General features: G+C 43.0%; 1 protein-coding gene across 8 annotated transcripts in view; it reads right to left on the reverse strand.

The window, feature by feature from the left end:
* Positions 1-24,801, reverse strand: part of LOC126285408 (DNA N6-methyl adenine demethylase) — a 452,634-nt gene that overhangs the window by 225,208 nt on the left and 202,625 nt on the right. For 6 of the 8 annotated variants that reach the window (XM_049984759.1, XM_049984760.1, XM_049984763.1 and 3 more), the window contains exon 3: positions 5,046-5,105. The exons of the other annotated variants lie outside the window; for them this stretch is intronic. In XM_049984759.1, the coding sequence (XP_049840716.1) occupies positions 5,046-5,105 (60 nt within the window). The remainder of the gene's footprint in view (positions 1-5,045; positions 5,106-24,801) is intronic. 8 annotated transcript variants of the gene reach the window in all.

Genomic DNA, 24,801 nt, shown 5'->3' on the forward strand with positions numbered 1-24,801 from the left:
TGGTTCCAGCACTCGTCTCGCCATCCACGTTTAGATTTTCCACAGTTACACAAAATCAGTTGAAGCTAATATTCTTACCCAACAGGATCAGTGTTCCGATTGCTGGCAACGTACACGCCGACGTGAGCCTATAATGTAGACTTTACATCTCTTTTCTTCCTTTGTGGCGTTGAGATATTCTGGTATTTCACCCCCGATCATAGTGAACTCCGGTATCATATTTTTAACTGCACGTCAGAAGACGAAAGTAAGACGTAGCACGTTATTATTACTCAAAAAGTATAACGACAGCAAGTTAATTAAAGATAGAAAAATGCTCTACACGTACAAGAAAACACTAAGTGCATTCGCGTTAGATTTCCAATACGTTCGGACCAGAAATATGCATACGATACTTCCTATTAGAAACCCGGATTCAGAAAATCGAGCAAATCCGTTACTCGACTAAAATTGAACTGTCTGCAAATTTCTTTTCATATGACAGCCCTGCATTCTGGTCCGTCGTACCGACAGGACGCTGCATTGTCCGTTGTCAGTGGTGTAATTCGGACGCGGTATAGAAGGGTATTGCGTCAGCACAAAGCTCTCTCTGTTGTCAGCTTCCAAACTTTGGAGTCGCTACTTCTCAAGAAGCTTCTTGACTGGCATCACGAGGCTGGGTGCACCTTGTTTCACGTGTACCTCTATGACAAAGCCCCGGACAGTATCGGGAAATGTACCCGGGTTCTCTGTATAGCTATCAGACACGCTGACCAGGCTAAGAAAGGGAACTTTTTTCATGTGTTTGTTACTGTTACTATATTTGTGATAGCAACACGAAACAGAGAGAAGGTGAAAGAATGGCAGTCGTTTAAAACAGGCCTGAACAACGATGGCAGTTGGAGTTGTGGTGAGATGCAAGAAAAGAGAGTCGTTGCCATCTTACTGACCGCCCACCTCAACTGGGAATGGAGAACTCTGTTGCGATGGAGGACCCAGATGTGACTTTTCGCCGCGCTGTCTCGCCAGATTACAGACTGCGGATGTGGCAAAGAAAAAAGTAAACGATGCTCAACGCAGAACAAGAACGCCTGTAATTTAAAGAGCCGTCACGGCTGATACTTAACTGCGTGAATTAGCGTACTTAGATACTCGAGTACGGCGCTGGAGAGTCTAAGCGCCTGAGGGCGGCGCATTAAACTGTCGTAATGAGGCGCGGAAAGTGGGCCAAGTTCAACGATCTGGAGCGCAGTACACAGCGCCCGCGCTAATAAAATTCGCTTTCCGTCCGGGCGAAGAAATAAAAAAAAGGAGGGTGGGCTGGGCTGGGAAAATAAAAGAGGTAAAGGCAGGTGGTCCTCCGCGAAGAAGGAGCGACGGCGGGGGTCGGGGGGATGGGGCAGGCAGTTAAACGGCGCCACTTGTGCTCCACCTGGTCCAGGCCGGCAAAGCCCAGCCGGTCTTTGGCGCGGACGCTGCTCCCGAGGGGAGGGGAGGGGGTGGGGGAGGCTGATCCGGCTCACGGCGGCCGCAAGGTGGAGCCGCCACGGTGCCTGACCTGCCGCAACGGCGGCGCGCCGTCACGCCGCTCGGGGGCGGGCGGCGGCCCGAGCAGGGGGAAAAAGTGCCGCGCGGGGGGCAGGGGGCGGGCGGCCGCGCCCTGCTGCGACGCCCGCCGAGAAATTAATCTTTATTAAAGGCGGCGGACCTCTCTCTGTCTCGCCTCCTCTTCCCTCCCTCTCCTCGCCGACTCGCCTGACGGCCGCTGCCGGGAGGAATCTGGCTGCGGCGTGTTTTCGGTGTTTATCGGGCGCGGGGCCTCTCGGATCCCTCCTCGTTCTTTCTCCTCCCGTTTTCGCCGCCGACTGGAGGCCCCGAAGCACTCTTCTCGCGCGGACTCCACGGCGAGAAGAGAGAGGGGGAGCCGACGTAAATCCAGCCAGTGCGAGTGTGTGCCTCAATGGCCCAGATAGTCTCGTCGGACTTTAATCTCCTGCCTCGTAATCTCGCAGAATCTAAAAGCGTGCGATCTCTTTAATGTACTGCGTACATTCCCATCTCACTTTAAGTGCTTCACATTAGTCTGAAACCAATAGACATTAGACATTAAAAGTACCATCATCCACCAGTCACTGCATTTCTAAACATACATCTCACGTGGTATCGCTGTCTACGCAGAAAGATTATAGCTTCCTCTGTCTTTAACTGACTGTCTAGCAGCGCACATAGTCTTCGTAGTCTAATTATTTTTATGCACTTAATTAACGTAGTTTGCATTATTGAACGACATACGTTATGAACACGAGTCTTTAAAACATAAAGGGCGGAGAAAGGTCGCTTACATTATGTTAAAAACATTATGTTTGTGGACAGATCAGAGAGTGAGGTGGCGCTTGATTCGTATTCGGAAGAACGGTGGTTCAAATCCCGACCAACCATATTGGTTTACTTTTTCTGTGCTTTTCTTAAAGCGCTTACGGCAGATGCCGGGGTAGTTCCCCTGAGAAGGACGCGGCTGTTTTCTTTCCGCATCTTTCGCCAATCCCAGATTGATCTCCATCTCTAACGTCCTCGTCGTCGACGAGGCGAAATCGCGAATGATTTGGAAAGAAATCAGCCACGTCCTTATCAGGGGAACCACCCCGACATTTGCCGTAAGCGGTTTAAGGAAAGCACAGAAAAAGTAAAGGTGGTTGGCTGACCGGGGATTTGAACCCTCGACTCCCTGAATGATACTCCAGTATAACCACAGCGTCTCCTCGTTCGGTGTGTGACTTACGGTGAGGATAGCGAATCCTGTAACCATCTATTTTGTTCTGCGCGTTGTTCCAATGATCAAATACCTTCTAATCCATCACTCCGACTGCCTCTCACAGACCGTAGTTTTTTCCATGAATTTCAGAAAAGTAACATTCCCATCATTCTGCTTTAATGTACAACCAAATATATTTTTGTCCACAGAGTGGAACGTATTTTAGAAATCTCTTGGTCGCATAATGTCTATGGCGAATGCAACAGGACTGTCCCATTCTGTCCTCTTTGCTCCTTCTTCCTGTACGACTGACAGGGCTCGCGTACATAAGTTATTACAAAATGACACCACCTGTTTGGGCATCCTTCAGACACATATTCCACAACAGGAAACCAAACGTCAGGTGGCAATAATAATTTTTACTAGTTGCCACTGTTCAATGTCAGAAACTATTAGTCTCGTTGAACGAAAATACAATGCGTAAAAGGCTGTGTTGTTATTTCTGTTCTAATTACTAGTGATCGTGCTCGTGAGAAGATTACACGAAGAACAGCAAGACACAAAAATGCGTTAGTTCTGAAGCAATTTTCTCTTTTATTTTTTATGAACAGAAATCTTCTCATCTTTGTGACGAAGATGAAAGAAAGATGTACATGTAAATCCACGAACAACGTTTAACGACGAGCTGCGCTAATCACGATCTCTACTTCGTCAACTCGAAAGTAATATACATACTCTCTCTCACCGCTGTCCTGATCAGCAACGCCATACACCCAGATAGCAAACGTACATTTTCAGTAAAGTTCGTTAATCTGAAACTGACAATCTGTATAAGAGCATACTATTTACTTCAATCAATGTATCTCGTAAGATTCAAAATTTCTGTGGCACATGCGTGGCTTAATAGTAGTTATTGTTCTCTTCGTTACATTCGTGAGTGGCGTACGAAAACATGCAAATGTCTCAAGTATTTGGTACCCTATTCTGTGTCATGTCATATTGAACGGAGATAATCTCCAGAAACAAGCTGGCGCATTAGTTTTCACATTTCTGGACGCACGATTCATAGTTTCTATGGATCTCGCTTATTTCAAAATAACTCACCGCATGTACCCAACAACGTGAATAAAAAGGGCGAAGAAAATGACCACAAACGCGATCAGGAAATTTATCGTGAATAAATGGAAATGGACACCAAAATTGCTGCTGTCTGCACAGAGGGAATCTAGATGGAAAAATGCCTCATGAATTACCCCAATATTCGGAGAAATTCTTGGACATTGACGGGGAAATGCGAATGAAAAGTTGCGGCCACGTTATCAGAACGAGCAGTTCTTAAGGTCAAGTTATCCCTCTCATTCAGCCATCCAATCGTACTTCTTTCTTGAGCGCATTCTGCATGCTGTGTTGCCTGTTTTGTAGGTACATGCAGAGCTTTGTGAAAGGTGGCTGCGTGCATTGCTCATCGCCATTGTAATCAGCCAACCAGTTTCCTTCGAACCATAATTACTTGAGTGGCTTTTTCGGTAGCCTAAGAAGAGATGGAGTGCACGAGGGACCAGAAAAATTTGAAGTATTCGCTGGCGAATTTATACGTAAGAAATGCGTATTTTCGCCACAGAGAAGACGATATCTCGAGCTGGGAATGTCTACGGAAAAACAATGAAGATCTTACTATAAAAGAAAATTTGAGCTATATACGGCGCATAACATACCTAAATACACCACAGACCAGAAAAACTCAACTGCTACACTACAGGAGGAATTGACTGACAGACACAGAAGCATGCCTTCGAGGAAACACTCGGTGCGACACCTTCTGGACATTCCCACGAAAACCGCAACAAACACTCGCAACGCTACGGATACGGTTAACTACGGAGAGCTACTCTTGTTCTGGAAATACAAGTTCCAAAGCTACGTTGTTTTCATTTTACTCAGTTATCTTTCAGTCTTTGAAACTAATTTCAGGGTCGCAGCACTATTCCCGAGCAATCATTCCTGCCATTAGCCAAGCCGCCAGTTTGAGATCCGGCCACAGGAATGATTGTTTGAGAGTAGGGGTGCGATCCCTAAAATAGGTGCAAACAATGAAAGATATATGAGCGAAATTAAAACAGTGCAGCTGCGGAACGCCGATTTCCAAAACATATACTTTATCAACTAGACTCGCCATCAAAATTCTCCTCCAAGAGTGATGAAGAAAATGATGAAAAACAAGGAGAGCTACTTTGCAGCGGCGGCCGCTTACAGTACAGGTAGGCAAACTCTACGGGAGAGAAGAGAGCACTGCATGCGTTCCATGCAGACGTACCGTAGCGCGACTGCCCCTGCCTCTTCCTCGTCTAGTCTCCGCGTACTCTCCCGGACCGGGCTGCAAAAACGCAATGCACGTCAGCAACTGCTCTTAGACACGCCGCCGGCCCGGCCCAGCGAAAAAAACAAACACACATAGTAAGTCATTAATTTAACACAGCAAAAATACACAGTAGAAAAAAAAATAACTGGCAAAAATGTACCTCATTTCCCTGACAGCGAGCGCTCGTTCGTTCACTAATAGCAGCCCGAACAAACACTGTTTCAGAACTACTTGGCACATTAAAACAACATCCCACAGCTGGATTCGCCGGGATCTTGCCTTACGTCGGAAGTGCTCTTCCTGACTGATATTCAGAGGCACGACTCGGCTTCTTTTCTAGTAAACTTATCACATGTTGTCAACTCGTCGATTAATATAAACCAGCAAAATTTGTTTGTTTATTTAGCTATTCGAATTACGCTTTTGGAGGGCGCGGTAAATTACTTCGCTACCACTCATCATTCTTGGACAGTGTCGTTCATTTTCTTACTGAGTCCAATTCCTTCCACTTGCTATTTTCGGTCTTTCTCTAAACAGGCTATTGGCTAGTATGTATTTTCCAACTCCAGTGCTTTTCCTATCTTTATCGATTTCAGTGGACCACGTCGGTTTATATTCAAAGATGTTAAATAAGTTGCAGATCTATTTGGTTTGTTTCTTACCATCCATTCGGTAATATCTTCATAAAACTGTAGCCTTCTTTTCCTTCGTACTTCATTTATCTTTTTCATTTTTATATAGGGATCCCTGTCTGATCTTAATTTATATTCAGCATTACAATTACTTTTTCATCCCAATATTTTCGTTAGAAATCATCTATTATCTTTGTTCAGCTTACCAGGATCGTCAAATGTTATTAATTTTGGTGTTTCTGCTGCATACAATGTCTCTGTTTTCCGTTTTAGTAGTGTTCGTTTATCACTCTCATAGGAAATAAAATAATTTCTTTTAGTATTGGTTAAAAACAGTCTTGGTTGCAATTTTAGTTTTTTTATTTTTCAACGAAGTGTTTCGCCTTATTTAGGCATCTTCAGGTTATCGTAAGGCGAAACGCGTCGTTGAAAAATAAAAAAAAAATAAAAATTGCAACCAATACTGTTTTTAACCACTACTGTTAAGCACTGGTTTGCTGTATGCCACATATGGATTGGAAGAATTTCTAATTTCTTTAAGATATCATGTTATGTATTTTGAGATTTTGGGTGGCATCAGTGACATTTGTTACAAACTGTATTTTTTTCTAATTTTAGTCCTACTTCGGTTGTTTGTTTCCGCAGTATTGTGATTTGTTCTTCGGCAATAGTCAGTAACACACTTGCGACATTTCTGGTTTTAGCGATACTTTTGTGAGGCTCTAGTTCACCAACATAATGACGTAAAACGAGGGCTATTCGGAAAGTAAGGGCCGATCGATTACAAAATGGAAACCACAGTGAAAATCCGATGAGGCTTCGCATAAATGTGTTAGAAGGTGTCTCTAATGTGCCCCAGAAAGAATTACGTCGCTCCTTTCAGTTCTGAGAGCACAGTGAGCACATAAAGATGCCTAGAAAATACTCTCCCGCCAAGTATGGGCGTCTGCCGAGAGATTTCGCTTGATTTTATGCAGCCCATACAACGTAACTGTCATGTAATTTTTTCGTCATGACAGTTCTCGGCTGCACACTGCAGGGGCAATGTGGACGCTCCTGCAGTCTACCAGTCTGATATTCAGACCAGCTAATACGTAGAGAAGTAGCTGGAAGATGTAGCTAACTGCTGCAAATAAAACATTTATGATTTTCACTGTGGTTTCGATTCCGCGACCGATCGGACCTTACTTTCCGAATAGCCCTCATATTATTCTGCGCAAGGACGAAAACTGCCTGCAAAGCGCCTGCACTGCTACGAGCAGGCTGATCCGCACAGCAGAATTGCGTTGCGGGCAAGCGTTCTGCGGCAAGCAGGCGTTGTGAAAACAGCACTGCGGTGGCCGTGGTTCTCTCTTCATAAACTTAGCAGAGCCTGAAACCCTAACTTGAATATAAACACTACAAGCGCCGTTGTTTTACAACTTTCTTCCATAAATTGGAAAAAAACAACTAGTAAGGAAATTTGATGGAACCTAAAGTAAAACAGGAACAAATATTTAGTGTCAATTTTCTGTATTAAATAACGAATTAGACACTTTTACTTTTTATTGAAAATAGGCTTTGAGTTGCAAAATTCCATTATTTACATTTAAAATTCTATACATCTCTAGGAGCAGCATCAGTTTCCCAGACATGGCCAGACCAACACGGCAACAAATACACGCTGTTACATCAGTTTCTTTGTGCTCAGTAACGAAGCATGATAAATAAATATTGTTGTTGTTGTTCCGTATTACACTCGTGTATGCCACTAAACTAAAATATGCAGTTGCTTTTGCACAGGATAATGACAACAGATCAACCACTAAACCATGTTCTTACGGGAGTAGGAGAATCAGCCGCTCACATCATACAATTTGCCTACGTATTGACGTGATTTCAGTACGAACGCAAACAGTTTAGTTGAGTATTTGAAATTACGGTGACCTCACTGAATAGTTCAGAAGCAAGGAACCTTTATGGTTATCTTTCACAGGTCCCTCACATTAACGATATTACATCGAATCGAAATCAAAGTGCAGTTTTGTCAAATAAATGCATGGTTGGAGACCGTGGCTATTAAATGAAATAAATTGTTGATAGTGTACACCAACCGTCCACATATTGGTTTTATGTTACTTTATTCAAAAAGTAGAGTTACCGGTTTGGATTTTTCACAATTCATCAACATACGGTTTTTCACGCTTTCATCAAAACAGATCATACATTCGTTTCCATCCCATTTTTATGAATCATTAGTTTAATTCTTAGATATTTCTACTGGAACCACGTAGAACATTTTATTAGCTTTTTTTTTTAAACACTTACGTTATCGGTTGACTCAGTAACTCTCTTAGAGATTCATATTACAGTCTGTCGAAGACTAAACATATTTGAAAGAGAGGCGTTGGGTGTGAATTAAACAGACCCAAAGCTTTTAGATAAAGCTTTCGAGATATTTTTGACCTATAATTTTAAATCTCTCTTTCACTGTCGAGGCAACAAAGAACATAATGAAAAGACAACTATCTCTGTCAGGACGGGGAAAGTATGCCTTTCAAACATCTATATACCTGCCGCCGGTGCTGTAAGGTTAAGGTGACCTCATCACGCTAAATCCATTCACGACATCTGAATTTTTACTAGGCAACGATTTCAATACTGAGGAGTTCCTTATAAACAGGATAGCAGATCTCAGTTCTTTGGCTCTACCCAAGTGTTTCCAGTTTTCAACAGCATTATATCAACCAATGATAATGAAAAAACCAATTAAAAAACACGAATGACGAAGAAACAACTGAAAGACACGAACCAATCGCTTGAAATTTCAATATATTACCGCGTTCTCTTCCCTATTACTCTACACACAGTTAATCAGTGGGCCAATATTTTAAAGATATCTTACTGGTATGTGTGGTACTCTGTTTACAACACGAAAGAATGCATCGGGAGTGGAAAGCATTAGAATTGTATTCCCTGCTTAATAAGCGACAGCAATGCGACCACGGTTCATTTAACAACAACTTCACGTTTTTTTTCAGAAAACCTTTAAAATTCGTGAAACGTGCTTCATATTGGCATATGTGATAAATCTGCACCCTCTAATAGAAACCCTATCTCAGAGCTTTATAAAAATTACAATGAAAATAAGAAACATAGTGAGGGTAAGCTACAGAATCAGAATGGTTTGTGTGTGATCCGATTATGTGCCATATGAGGAAGTCTTACAAGGAATAAAGGGGTATGGAATTCTGTGGTGAATTAATACACATATGCAGTTAGTGAACAACCAGTACCTGTTAGCGGAAGGAACAATACAGTATTAGAAATTTGTTGAGTTAGCAGAAACTATCACAAGAAAGAAATACAGAAACTATGAGAAATTTGTTCCTGAACACATTGCAATGACAATGTATGAAGTCTGAAAATGGAGGATTCCTTAGAAATGTCGCCAAGGACAAAAATTCTGTGGATCATGCAGCCTTTTATTTATACCTACTGAGAGAGAGAGAGAGAGAGAGAGAGAGAGAGAGAGAGAGAGAGAAAGAGAGAGAGAGAGAGAGAGAAAATCTCACAGATTAAAAACAGACAACCCACAGGATTGTGCGTGTGTGGCAAGGTAATGTGAATTTATGCGACTGCTCTGTCCAGACCACAATTTTTTTAAAGTGGTTTTATTAAAATTATTTCCTCTTTTGCCATAAGAAACGATCTTTGATGGACTGATACTGTCACCATGTACTAACGAAATAAGACAACGAAACTAATTGTTCCGGGATGTTTTGTCAGTGCTAGGTAACAGTTCTCGCGCTCCGGCGCAAGCAACACAATGAGGTCTACTGACAACGTTTTCTTTGCTTATGGAGAGGACTTTTCCAGTAGTTTTTAATAGTTTTCACAACTCGTTCATACGGTGATCCTCAGTGAAAAGTGTTCATGAATTTCCTGTAGGAGACAAATTTGAAGTATCAACGTAAAATACCTGTGTTATGGACAACATCGGAGCACTGTACCTTATCGCTCCAAGTATTTTCTTACTCATTTTTCAGTACGATCGCCGTTAACATTATTGAGATTATACGAGAGAGAATTTCCTAAGAAATAAGCGTATTTTGTGCGACTGCTTCTCGCGCAATTAACTTTGTATACCGCGATAACATTCTTAGACGTCGCTATAAAGTTATCTGCAGCCAACTGTAAAACGGAGAGTGTGTCGAGGTCCCACGCTATAATACTTTCAAAGCCGAGGAAAAATAAACTATTTCCACCATCATTTCACACCAGTCCGACTCTGCAATTATACACTTTGTCTGTACGACTCACCATATAGAAACCGGGTTTGTAATAATGTTTAATAACCATACAAGAAAGAAGGTAAAGTTCTCGCTCACTGATGATAATGCTGAAGGTAATCTTCTTAAGGTTTTGCAGGCAAATTCTGGAAATTAGAGATACTTCAAAAAAAAAAAAAAATTAAACGTCGTGCTTCGAAACGTAAATGGGGTAATAACATACGCTATTGTAGGAGGGTAGACTGATTTTATTATTTAACTTTTCATTTATATAGCCGTTCCACACTGCGAAGTAAAATCATTATGGTTATTCCAATACGTATTTTTACTCTTAATGTCTGAAGAAGAGAGATTTGACAAGATTTCTTTTCTTAATAAACAATATCTAAGAGAATTAACAATGTTAACGGAATGTTGCTTCACATCTTGGAAGACCAATTTCAAAATTGGGTTTTGTTGCACTCGATCTGACTTTTTTGACTAACGTCGTCACCAAAGAGTCTGATTAGTTGTTAATATCTTTAGTTTCCAAGATCTTGGTTGTGGTACACTAGTTTTATTTATTGACAGTAGTCAGTTGCTACCCAAGGGTGCCCTGATAATCCGCAGACCGACTCGTAATGAACAAATATTACTAAAACAAAATGCAATTTTCTGCCTCGTGATGACTGGGTGTTGTGTGATGTCCTTAGGTTAGTTAGGTTTACGCAGTTCTAAGTTCTAGGGGACTGATGACCATAGATGTTCAGTCCCATAGTGCTCAGAGCCATTTGAACCATTTTGAACCAAAATGCAATTTGTTTGCTTTTTTTCCTAAAATATGAAATTGCTCTACCAAGATGTGATACAACATTCCGATAACATAGTGAATTTAAAGCTCCCATATATGTTTATTACGACAAGTAACTTGTATGAAATCTCTCTTCCTCAGACATTAAGAAATTTAAAATATGTTTTGTGGACTCGTAGATACTCGGCTTTCCTTGGAAATCCGAGACAGCGATATATGTGGAAAGTTAAATGATAAAATCGGTTTACTCTCTCGCAATATACAGTTTCAGTTTCACACCATCAGCTATTCAGAGTGCTTTATTGCAAGTAATGACAATTATTCACAAACAATGATCACTATACACCTGTACGCACTACCTTTAGTTTTTAGGCAAGTTTCATATAAATTCATTATAACTTCACAGAAATATGCGCTGGTGTCGCGCTGAAGAGCCTTCAATAGTTAGCCGAAGGTCTGAAGGTTAAGCTGATTTTAGAATGCAACCATAATAAAGTACGTCACTGGAATGTGGCATTCGAGAAAAAGAATGATCTAGTGTTTTAATTTTATGATCTATATCCCTTATCTGTGATTTTTGTTGATTTATTTTGTATACGAGACCACAATAAAGTAATTTCCACATATTCAACACCGAAAGGATATATACTATAAAGACAAGGTTCCATTAACTTAACTTTCCAAGAATAGCTATTACGACTACCATGAAATAACCCATCTGAAGATGGCGCAATTCGCCCCAGCAGGGTCATTACTATAAGACTACGTAATTTAGACTGTGCTGAATTTGTTTTATTTTATTTTAGTTAACGAATTGATTATTTAACTATTCAGTAAAATGAGGTTTCTTTCTACATCTATACCTATACTCTGCAAACCGCCTGACGGTGTTTGGTGGACGCTATGTCTAATACCACCACATTTTTCCCCCTTTCCCCGCTCCATTCACGAACGGCTCGTAGGAATAATGGTTGTTAGCAAAGCTCTGTATGAGCGCTAATTTCCACGATTTTTTCGTCGTGATCATTTCTCGAGACGTATGCGGAAGGAAGTAATATGTTGCCCGACTCTTCCCAGAAATTACGTTCTCAAAATTTCGACAGTAAACCTCTCCGTGACGCAAACTTGCAATGTCTGTCAGTGGAAATTGCTGAGCACCTCCAAAGCGCTTTTGCACCGCGTAAACGATTCAGGGACGAAGCGCGCCGCTCTTCAAAGGATCTTTTCTGTCTCTTCTATTAAACCAAATTAGTCAGATTTCCACAATGGTGAACAAAAGAATCGGCTCGCCCACATGTTTTGTAAGCCACTTCTTTCGTTGATGAACTAAATTTCCTTTAGATTCTTCTTACGAGTCTCAGCCTGGCACCTGCTTTTCCTAATATTTTATTTATATGGTTAGTCCACTTTAGGTCGTTCCGTATGGTTATATTCCTAAGCATTTTACAGTAGCTACTGTTTCCAATTATGTATGACCAATAGTGTAATCGAATAGTTGTCGATCTCTTCAACTGTTTATACGCAATGTTGTTGTTGTTGTGGTCTTCAGTCCTGAGACTGGTTTGTTGCAGCTCTCCATGCTACTCTATCCTGTGCAACCTTCTTCATCTCCCAGTACCTACTGCAGCCTACATCCTTCTGAATCTGCTTAGTGTATTCATCTCTTGGTCTCCCTCAACGATTGTTACCCACTACGCTGCCCTCCTATACTAAATTTGTGATCCCTTCATACCTCAGAACATGTCCTACCAACCGATCCCTTCTTCTAGTCAAGTTGTGCCACAAGCTCCTCTTCTCCCCAATTCTATTCAATACCTCCTCATTAGTTATGAGATCTACCCATCTAATCTTCAGCATTCTTCTGTAGCACCACATTTCGAAAGCTTCTATTCTCTTCTTGTCCAAACTATTTATCGTCCATGTTTCACTTCCATACATGGCCACACTCCATACAAATACTTTCAGAAACGACTTCCTGACATTTAAATCTATACTCAGTGTTAACAAATTTTCTCTTCTTCAGAAACGCTTTCCTTGCCATTGCCAGTCTATCCTCTCTACTTTGACCATCATCAGTTATTTTTCTCCCCAAATAGCAAAACTCCTTTACTACTTTAAGTGTCTCATTTCCTAATCTAATTCCCTCAGCATCATCCGAGTTAATTTGACTACACTCCATTATCCTCGTTTTGCTTTTGTTGATATACGCAATACGTTACATTTATTTACATCTACGTCAACTGCCAGTCTCTACACAAGTTGTCGTTCCTCTGCAGGTCTTCCTGGATTTCGCTACTGTCTTCTGGGGTTGCAGCTCTCTTATGGACATCAGCATCGTTCGCAAATAGCCTTGCAGAGCCTTAAACGTTATCCAATAGATCATTAACATGCACCGTAAATATTAGGGGGCTTATCACGCTTGTGATACTTCCGAAAGTACCTTTACATCTGTCAATTTTGTTTCGTAAAGAATGACGCGTCGAGTTCTGTCTACATGAAATTCATGTATCCAATCACAAATCTAATCCGATACTCGAGAAGCTTCTATTTTGTTCACTAAATGACAGTGTTAAGCTGTCTCAACTCCTTCTGGAAGTCGAAGAACCTCTGCATATTTCGTAAAAGGAACTTTTAATTTCTGAGAAAATTTCAAGATATTGTAAACGCATTTGTTTTTATAGTATAACTGTATAGTTGGCCAATATTCGCAGCAGACGGAAACAGTGGGCGGAAACGGTCGAGAGCGGAGAAAAACAGGAGCGGTGTGGCGCTGCGCCGCGCGCCACGCAGTAGTCCGCGTGTGTCAGAAAAGAGCGGGGTGTGGTGGGAGGAGAGACGGACCGACAGGGGAGGGAGAGCCTTACAAGCCCCAGCCCCCCTCGGCGATCAATATTAGAGACAGGGGTCTACCGGCCGCACCAGCGCTCGGCTGGGCCGGGCCGGGCCGGGCCAAGCCGCTGCACCGCACCGCACCACCCCGCTGCATTATAATATAGGTTACTGTCCTCATCTGGCGTTGATGTCTCTCTGATGCTTATCCCTAATTAATAATAAGCCAGCCCCACCGTCCAGCGACACTCACACTCAAACTCGGCCCTCCGAAACGCGTGACATCTATTTGACATTCGAACGATGATTTGTTTACGTCTGCTATAGTGAATGTTAAGAAGGTGCCATACAGATTACCTCTTAAAACTTATTTGTTTTCTCCGCGCTTCCTAGCCTTTGCCACATGTGGAGCGCAACACCGCTGCCAGACAAACGTAAACAAATACTTGTTTGTAATAGAAATGTATTCGGGTTAATTTTACTGTCAATACAAAGTACTCAGACATTTGATGTTTACAATTACATTAAAATTCCGGCCTCCAACATGTTTTAGACAAGTTGCGCCATCACGTTCTATACCATCACTCTTGAAAATGTTCACTACTGGTGCGTAAAATAAATGATTCGTAACAAAACATGAAAATATTTTTTTTGCTCATTTAAGTTTTAATTTTTTATTGCTATCAGCATACGGGGAATATTGGACTGAGTGGCGCAAGGCACCTCATTTCGACTTCTGTGCCAGTCGGTGCCTGTCGAAGCGGCCCCACCCCGCCAGTGGCGACCTCACGCCACCAGCGCCCGAAACAGACTCGCTGTGACACTTGTACGGCTACCGACGCCAACGACAAGATGGCGGCTACCACGGAATAAATGCATGCCATATTCCAGCTCCGGTGGACGCCGACGCCACCAACGACGCTGGAACCGACGCCGCCGCTGCGGGCGGGGCGCTGACGATCGATACAAAAATAAAAGGAACAAAAGGCACGCGTCGTACATGGCACGCACGTGTGTGCGCGCGCGAGCGAATCGTGTGTGCGTGCGGATAAGACCACGCGCTTGCGCCTGCGCAGAAACTGCGAGCGACTGCGTACGTAGTTCGACCGCACGCCGTCGAGAGGCGCTACAGCCGGGCACACCGGCTAGTGCCACCTGGCGGGCAACTGCGGAACTGCTTGGTGGCAGAGCCGTCTCGTGTCGCGAGTTTCAAAACAGCTTCCTCTCCAACACAGCGTGCGCTCTTTCACGGAGAGCATACGCTGCCATAAAAGAAAATCGATTTTTGTGCCTGATGACTAACGTTGCATCTCACTGGTGTCAGTAAGTGGCTTCCAATTTAAATTAGATGTCAGCATTGCAACGGAAGTCTGTTGTGGTGGAAAGTAATCTGATAGACCAAAAGCGATGTAGAACAGCACTGGAAAGGATTTGATAGCCATGAAAATTTGCCAGTTTGCTCCATTTTCCCAGTAAATCACAACGCCACTTATTTTGTGCAGAGAAGACGATGCCGGAATGAAGGCGAATCTGGTTTTTTGACAGAAACTCTTTACGTCCTATCTCTCAACATTTCATGCCTAAGCGTAAAACACATATGGATAACAACCGAATGACTTACCATCGACCATGGGCGATGTGTTAGACAGGTCAACGACGCATATGGGCGATATTACTCCACAAGGAATCCAAAATACGCAGTGACCTGTTCTACGCAGTCCTCATTCAACGGCGCACGTTTGGTGCAAGCGCAGTTGCTCGGCTGGAGAAGTTGTTCTCCCGCCCAGCTCCCACCCCAGCCCCAGCGAAACTTCCATTCCAACGACGTATTGATCCTGCTTCAGCGACAAGGTTCGCAGGAAAGAATGCTGTTCGGCCGATGGCTGAGTCACGCCGGTCCCCAATGTGATTCAGCGCTCCGGTCCAGCGGCTGCGTTACTTGCCTCCGTGCAACCGAGAGCTACTAGCTCTCTCGTCTTTCTCGCGTCAAACACTGTCATAGCTCACACTACATCGCCACCTTAATAAACAGTTAATTACACAAGCGCATACTACATTACTTCTCTCTAAACCGCCTTATAACGGGTATAGAAAGAAAGTATACAACGAAAAATGCAGGTACTGTATCAAACTTAGACACAACTTTCCAAGATATTTGTAACGTAATCATTTACTTCATGTCGGATACCACAGCTGTATATTTGCTTTATGGAGCTGTAATGCCTCCACCTCGGCTGTTCATTATACTGTTTATTTTATTTAGTTTCGCACGAATGGCCAATTTCGGACTTACAGGCCATTCTGAGGTGCTAAAGATTGCAACATGTCGTCGCAATATATTCGACTATTTAACAGCGTATAAGGCATTTCAGAAAGCGAGCACATATATGTGCAAGCTTCCTATTTCAAATGGAATGTTCACTGAATACAGTAATAGTCATCACGGAAATTATTGGTCACGTTTATATACGGTCTATGTGCTCTCATTTTAACATATTGTATTTATGTGACTATGCCTTTTGCTGTGAGAACAAGTGGGCGTCGCAAGGTTTGCCCTGATGTGGCAGGTTATGTATGGTGTGTATGAAATTGAAAATTTTGTTGGTGATTTTAGTAGATATTTTCGTAAATGCAGCGTGATCTTGGGAAAAAAAGGAAGAAGAACTACGCATTGATCTTGCCAAAAGCCGATAAGCATTTCCTGGTGGTATAGCTCTCAGGAGCACATCACGATGTCCTCTGTGTGAGGAACCCCAGTGCATCTCTGTGGGTCGCAGCTCGTTTGCATTGTTGTAATCAGAGCTCAATCGCTGAGCCGAGTCTTGTCGTGCTGGAGTGTGTTCAGTGGCGCCAGGGTATAAAATATGTGCATACTGACAAGTTATACTATTAACGATTCATTTGTCAAGGTCATCGACGATCAGATGGCGCTCAGGTGGTCTGTCTCTGTATCCTCCGATTTGACGCTGCAGGCAGTAACTGTGCTGAGATTAGAGGTGAATAGTGTTTGCAACATTCATTCTGGGGTACATCCATGCCCCACCAGCGAGTACCTAGTCCTAATGAACATTTTCAGCCATTTAAACGAGGTCGCACTGTGGGCCTTCACAAAGCTGAATGCACGTATCGACAGATTGCTGCAGATGTTGGGTACAATGTACGGAGGCGTGTCGCTGCTGGTGGAACATTCCCACAGCTGTAGACCAGCTTCTATGTCCGCGTAGTACAGAAGCACGTCAAAATCGACGCACTATGCGAACAGCAGTGGCCGCCTGAACACCATCCAGGGAAGAAATCCGGCACGTGGTGCACATGCTGTATCATCAGAGTCCACTGGGAACCGTCGACTTGCAGCAAGATTAAGCTTACATGTGCCAACGACCAAGCAACCACTGATACCACAACACCATCAAGCATGGCTACTCTGGTGTCGTGAAAGAGTCGACTGCAGAATGGACTGGCGCTCTGTTGTCTTGTGTGATGACAGTAGATTCTGTCTGTATCCGAGTGATGGACGTACACGTATATCGTGCAGAGCTCACGAGCTGACTATTCCAGAGTGCATTCGCCCACGACACACAGGTCCGACCCCAAGCTTCATGTTCTGTGGGGCCATCAATTACAACTTGCTGTCTTGCGGGATAAATAACCAACGCCCGCTATATTGCCCATTCTCTTAGCCCCGTGCTACTGGCACACCTGAAGGTGAAGCGCTTTTTCAGCAGGATAGTGCTCGCCCACTTACGGCTGCTTCGACGCAACGTACTCTTCGCGGTGTACAACTGCCCTGGTCAGTGAGATCATCAGATCTCACGCCAATTGGGACATGATGAGGTGGGAACTTCTTCGTTGTCCCAGGTCAGCAAAAATCTTCGCGGAATTGCAACAAAAGGCGCACCATGCTTGGGACAGTCTATCGTAGGATGCCATTCGGCACATTTATGATCGTTTGCGCGCGAGAATACGCTACCGGGTTGCAGCCAGAGGTGTTACGCTGTATATCGACGCGACCGTTTGGGCAATCTTTACCATCACATGTGTGTTTCATTTAGCCTGAATTTGGTATCATATTCTCTTTTAAAGGTGAACTACCTTTCAATAACACCCGTCAAAAAATCCTTTTCTATACAATGACGTTGTTCGTGAGGCTTTTGCAATTTTTCTTTCTGACACGTTATTTTAAATTTTCGATTTCGAAAATTCCATTGTCGGATATAATTCGACATGCTGGCACCTATAGCACTTGAAAAATGCTTGTACGGTCAAAACTGACCAGTCAAGGGAAACTAATAAAGTAAGTACGTGTAAGGAGCACCCGAGAGGGACCCTTTGCGATGTCGTTGCTTATAAGTTGTCACATTCCGCCGCGACTGCGAACGTCACAACTGTTTCTCAATATTCTAGTAGGCAATCATCATAATAACATACTTTCTTGAGTCATTAGTCTTCTGACTGGTTTGATGCATGTGCTTCAGTATTACAACAACAACCCTTCTGATGATAACGAAGACACATTGCAGCACATTTCTCTGTCTACGTCACATTATAAATTACGTGTACAAGTAGTCTAATTTGAACCTCTGTATCTCGGAAACAGATAAACATATCAGGAAAATTTTCAAGGTCATTCGAGATCGGAATCTAAAGAACACATTGTAACAACTACAGCTATTTTCTGTGCATAGCCGTCTCTCGGAATTCACGGATGGCTTTGGTAACAAAAAAAAAAAAAAAGTTTTTGGACTGTTTCTCGAAAGCGGATAAAGGTTTTTGAAAATGGGGACGTGACTCTCCTAGACAACTGCCTAGAGAATATACCGTTAAGCCTTGAGCAATTTTCTGCAGTTATTTGTTATTTAGATTTCGTCTCATAGCGGATTTTACGTGTAGAAGTAGTGTAACTATGAACCTCTGTATCTCGGAAAAATATCAAGAAAATTTCCAAGGCTGTTCGAGAGCGGGGTTCTAGGAATATATTGTAAAAATTTCAGCAATATTCTGTGCATAGCCGTCTTGAAACCCGCGACAAGGTTTCGGTGCCCAAAAACCATGTTTTTTTGAATTTTCTTATAAACCCTATTAACTAAATGGTGCCTCCATCAGACCGTTCAGACCTACCGTAGATCACCTCTAACGCAAAAAGTACCAACCGATTTGCTCCATGTTGGAGGAAGTGTGTGATAATCAAACTGTGACCCTGTACTATAGGACAGTAACATTAAGACGGTCCTTCTCTTACATATACATACATAATACAAATACATATAAAATGGTACATAGACCAATGACTATCCAAAACATTTCTATCTTTCTGTCTCCAACAGAACCCGAAATATGAGCTCTGGAAGAATCCTATTTTTATGCGCGGCGTTTTGGAAAATACTGTCGTATGTGTACTAATTTTGATACCAAGGCAGCAAGATTCTTTCACTTCGTCTACTTCTTGATCATCAGTTTTGATAAGTTTATCGTCAATCTCATTTCTACTGTTCTTATTACTTGCATCGTCCCTTGTTTACTCCCAATCATTGTTCTGTCCTCATTAAATAGCTAACTCAGTTCAAATGGTCTTGTAATTCTACTTTACGTTCATTAAGGATAGCGCTATCATTTGCGAATCTAATATTTGATATTTTTTTCCTTCAATTTTAATCCCACTCTCGAACGCTTCTCTTATTTCCGACATTGCTTCTTCGAGCTACAGACCGAACAGTAGGAGCGAACGACTGCATCCCTGTCTTACCGCCTTGTAGTTCGAATACTTCGTTCTTGGTTTCCTATTCTTATTGTTTCTCCTAGTTCTTACACATTTTGTATATTGCCTCTCTTTCTCTACAGCTTATCTCTTATTTTCCTCGCAATTTCGAACAATCTCCAACGTTTTCCATCGTCGAACGCTTTTTAGCTCGACAAATCCTCGGAATTTGTCTTGATTTTTTTCTTACGTCTTGCTTTCACTGTCAATCGCAACGACAGAAATGCCTCTCTGTGTCTGTACCTTTCCGAGAGCCAAACAGTTCGTCGTGTGATATACAGCTATCTTCATAAGCTTAACGTCCTATTGACATCGAGGTCATTAGTGACGAAGTCTACATAATAGAGAAAGATTAAAGATCGGGACTTGTGTTCGGGAAAACGAGGGTTTAAGTCCTCGCCCGGCCATCCAAATGTAGGTTTCCCGTTATTTACCTAAATTGCTTAACGCAATACCTGGGGTGGCCAATTTCTCGCCCCATTCTTTCCCAGTCCGAGTTCGTCTTACATCTCCAATGGTCTAGCGGTCGAAGGAACGTTTAAATCCTAATATTTCTTCTTTCTTTTTACTATCTACATAATGAAACACGGAGAATCACGAGGACAATGTTCTGAAGCGGGATCCCATCTGTGACAAGGATTCTGCTCACTATCGACACTCATTTATCGATTTTCCAATGTCATCATCTTTCACACTTGGATGTCCGTTTGATTCTCGTTTGCATGCTTATGGAATGTTGATCAAAAGGAAAGAAGTCTATTACCAACTGTCGATAACGAACTATATGTTAATTCTTGCTGAGACTTTTTCTCAATTTAAGTACAATCAAAATTAAAGGCCAAAATGCTGCTGCAAAGATATAATCATGTTCGACGGGTCTGTTGCTGTGATTACTCTTGATACTGGTGACGCTACGACGCGAAAATACAAGCTAACAGGCATGAAAATATTTAATATTCACAACTGTACTATTTTTATGATATGTAAAGATTTTTAACTACCGCTTTTTTTGTCACCGTCTTCTAAATGGTTTGATGTGGCCCGCCACTAATTACTCTCCTGTGCCAATCGCTTAATCTCAGACTAGCACTTGCAAACTACGTCTTCATTTATTTGCTGGGCGTATTCCAATCTCTGTCTTCTCAGATAGTTTTTGCTGTTTACAGCTCCCTCTAGTACCATGGAAGTTATTCCCTGATGTCTTAACATATGTCCTATCATCCTGTCCGTTCCCCTTATCAGTGTTTTCCACATATCCCTTTCCTCACAGATTAGGTGCAGAACCTCCTCCTTACTTACCTTAACAGTCTACCTAATTTTCAACATTCGTCTGTAGCACTACATCTCAAATGCTTCGATTCTCTTTTATTCCGGTTTTCCCACAGTCCCATGTTTCACTACCATACAATGCTGTACTCCAGACTTACATTCTCAGAAATTTCTTCCTCAAATTAAAGCCGATATTTGATATCACTTTGCCCTGCAGAAAACTGATGTTTCCCGACGTTGGCTTCTGTATGTAATTTTTTTTATCTTCGGTAAATAATTATTTTTACCGTCTTCTGTAAGTCTGGGGGCATTTCGTCTGCGTCATACAGTATCTGAACAAAAGTATGTAATGCAGAACTGGCCACTAAGTATCACAAGAGGAGGTCTCATCAATATATAAATAGGGGTGCGCGGGATACAGTATTGTCAGTTTAGAAGCAAAAAGAGCAGAATGGGTCTGTCAGGACAGATCAGTGATTTCGAACGTGGACTAGTCACGGATGTCACCTGAGTAACAATTCCTTTATGGACGTTTCAACACTTCCAAAGCTGCCCAAGTAGACTGTTGGTGATGGGATTATGAAGCCGAAACAAGAAGCAACAACCACAGCTAAATCGAGACCAGTCAGACCGTGGAGAGCGGTTGTCAAAAAATGGCATGAAATCAACGGAAGGAATCACTAGTGATTTTCGATCCACAATGCTACCCGCATTCCAGCTATCACAATGGTTGTGTTAGATCAGGGGTTCCCAGACGGTGGTATGCATACCACCTGAGGTACGCAAGGACATTTAACGTGATATGTGTTCAAATAAACAAACACATACTGACAGAAGTAAAAATAGGCTTTTATGTTATTGTTTTTCTACAGAAATGATAGAGGGAGAACTCACTGATAACAGTAGCATCTCTATGGCGTTAAATAAAATGGACATCTCCTGAATCTTTGTTTAGGATTGTGAGCAGGGCACAGAAAGGTCGATTCGTATCAACCCAACTCCTCCCTTCATTAGTCATCGCTACCTAGATCGGGAATGATTCATTATTTTGGCACTGGCGATTTTTGGTCAGATCTTGTCAGTGATTATTCGAAAGTTTCCGTGACGGTTTGCAACTGCTGCCAACTTATGCGGTGTGCTAATGTGCGGCGCTGCAATAGTCATTACGCAATCAACAGTTTATTGTTGTAATTGTCACTTTGTTGGTATCGTCATACGAAGAAAACCTGCGTCTGGAACTGGAGTTTGCGTATTACATCGAGGTTATTCTTGAGTACTACACAATTTAGATGTGAACTTAAACGTGACTGTGTAACTCATACGCACCGTTCCCCTTCTGTACCCCCCCCCCCCCCCCCCCCGCACACACACACACACACACACACACACACACACACACACACACACACACACACACACACACACACGCTCTAAAAAATTGAGAGAAGCTACAGTGGCATACATAGTACCAAAAAGTCTGGGAACCCCAGACACAGAGAGTAAAAATAAATAAATAAATAAAAACAAAAAAAAAAAAACAGACCAACAGTGGACGAGCAGCTCCACATACGCCGAACATAAAGCCAAGTGACGCATGAGGTGACGTAAGGAACGACGCCATTGGACAGTGGACGACCTTAAACGAGTGATGAATCACGCTGCACCCTACTGCACTCCGATGGAGGGCTTTGGGTTTCGCGAATGGCTGGTTAACATTACCTGCCATAGCAACAGTGAAGTATAGAGGAAGTGGCGTTACGGTGTTATGTGGTTAGGATGTTGTCCGCTTATTGCGCTTAAGAAAACGCTTTGAACGTTGATTTCACTCGAGACTCCATCGCCCATCATCACTACCATCGCTGCTTTAGGCTCTTGAAGAAGAATGGGCTGACGTCATTCCATCACAAACAATCGGAAACCTTACTGAATGCGTCCTAAGCCGAGTTCAAGCCATCTTACAGCCAAAGGAGGGACACACCCCACATTAATGTCCGCTACCAGGTATCTGCATATGTTTGATCAAATAGTGTACAACCCGCTTACCAGGTGGGATAATTTCGTCATGATTCAGATGGCACCATGTAAACTAGCTCTCGTGTCGCGTCGACAGGCACGGTAGTGTTGAAATGCACAGAAGAGTCGACAGATTTGTGGTTTGAGAACAAATTTTCCCAGGAGGCAATGGCGGTAAACGGAGTGGAAACGATACAAAGTGCGAGGCTGGAATAAAACGGGAGATATAGGGAGTAAAAAAAAAAGCAGCATTCGGAGAAGCCGTCGGCCGGCAGCATTAGCATGAGAAAGGCGACGCCTTCGCCACGGGCCAGCACTGGCAGATGCGGGCGTGCTGCAGAGCTGCGCGCTGCCTGCTAGCGCTGCTGCTGCGGCCGCTGCAGGAACCGGTCACTGCGGGAGCTGCACGCGTGAGAACCAGAACGACACTCGTGTCGTTTGCACGCCGGGCTCCCGCCGTTCCTAGCTGTCCTCTAGCTGCATTCCCTCACGGTCGCACTGTCTCATCCCAAAATACCATCCTGTCAGTCTATTGTAATTTGTCTCTCCATCCCTGGCGTGAACAGGTGGCTGGAGTAGGGGGGCCGGGGGCAGGCGTGATAACCGCCCTACCCCGTCCCCAAATAAAACATTTTAGTGGAAGCGGGTTGTTTTTACGCCTATTAGTTTCCGAGATTCTCAACTAGCATCCGGAAAATAAAACAGCTTGAAACTTCAGAGCCTCTCCAATGGTAAGGAATTATAGATACTGCAAGCTGGATACCTTTGACTTGCTCTCTGGAGGACTTGCCACATGCATAAGCTTGTGGCATGTCGACCTACAGAGAATATTTCATCCAGGACGAGTCGCCCTTTCAGAGGCGGACCATACCTATTGAATTTCTCGAATGAATTCTGAACAACTGAAAGAAACAGTGTACCCTTCATTCACACGCTCGTATAGATAAGGTGCATCTCGTCTCAAGTATTAACACAAAATACATTGCATGACAAAACGAAAGAAATCTTTAGATGTGAAGTACATGTACAGACAATGAATGAGTAAAATTTCAGAACAACTGGATGATTTATTCAAGACAAAGAGCCTCACAAATTCAGAAAGTCAATAAAACGCTCGTTCACTTCTGGGCCGTATGCAGTTATTCGGCTTGGCATTGATTGAGAGAGTTCTTGGATGTCCTACTGAGGGACATTGTGCCACATTGTGCCCAACTGGCGTGTTGGATCGTAAAAATCCCGAGTCAGTGCTGGACTGGGGAAAGATCCGTTGACCTTGGGCATTATCTTGCCATCAGGGGCAACAAAACACGGCGTAGAATATCCTCGACGCACCGCTGCGCTCTAAGGGAGCCGCTGATGACCATCAAAGAGGCTCTGCTCATGAAAAGAAATGGCCCTCCAGGCCACCACTTTTGGTTGTCAGGCCGTATGGTGGACGACAGTCCGGTCGGCATCCGAACATAGTGCGGGGCGTCTCCAGAAATGTCTTCGCCGGTCACGGGGGTTCATTTCGAAGCGGGACTCATCACTGAAGATAATTTATTCCAGTCAGTGAGATGCTAAGACTCCAGACAACAGTATGTGAACAGCAAAGAAAATCGAGGACTTTGAAATACGGATTTACCACAGAATGGTTAAAATACCTCGGGCAGCAAGAATAACAACATCGAAAAAGACAAAAGCATTGCTTAATAGAAGAAAACCTTCTTACCTAAGACATATCTTATGGAGAACCAAATACATACTTCTAAAGTTGATAAAAGAAGGGAAGATCGAAGGTAAAAGAAGAAAAGGGTGAAGACGAGTATCTTTGTTAGATAACATAAAGCAAAGGACAGGATTACCATATGCATATCAACTGTAAGATATTGCGGTTCATGGAACTGAGATTAATCGTGTGGTCGCCAACATGCATTAATGGATAGGTAGAAGAAGAAGAGAAATCCCCATTGCCACAAACCAACCCTGGATCGGCACCTGTTCTATCCCGTAATTACGCTGGCTATAGGTGATGTCAAATAAAACTACAAAACCAGTCATAATGATTTTTATATTATAGTGACCATGTTTACTGTTTTGCGGTACCAATTGGTAGGACTCGCCAGTGATTCACTGTTTCTCAGGGGACGCCCGATTATGGATAACCAGCTAC

This window comes from Schistocerca gregaria, chromosome 8 (genome assembly GCF_023897955.1).
Source record: "Schistocerca gregaria isolate iqSchGreg1 chromosome 8, iqSchGreg1.2, whole genome shotgun sequence".
Taxonomy (NCBI): domain Eukaryota; kingdom Metazoa; phylum Arthropoda; class Insecta; order Orthoptera; family Acrididae; genus Schistocerca; species Schistocerca gregaria.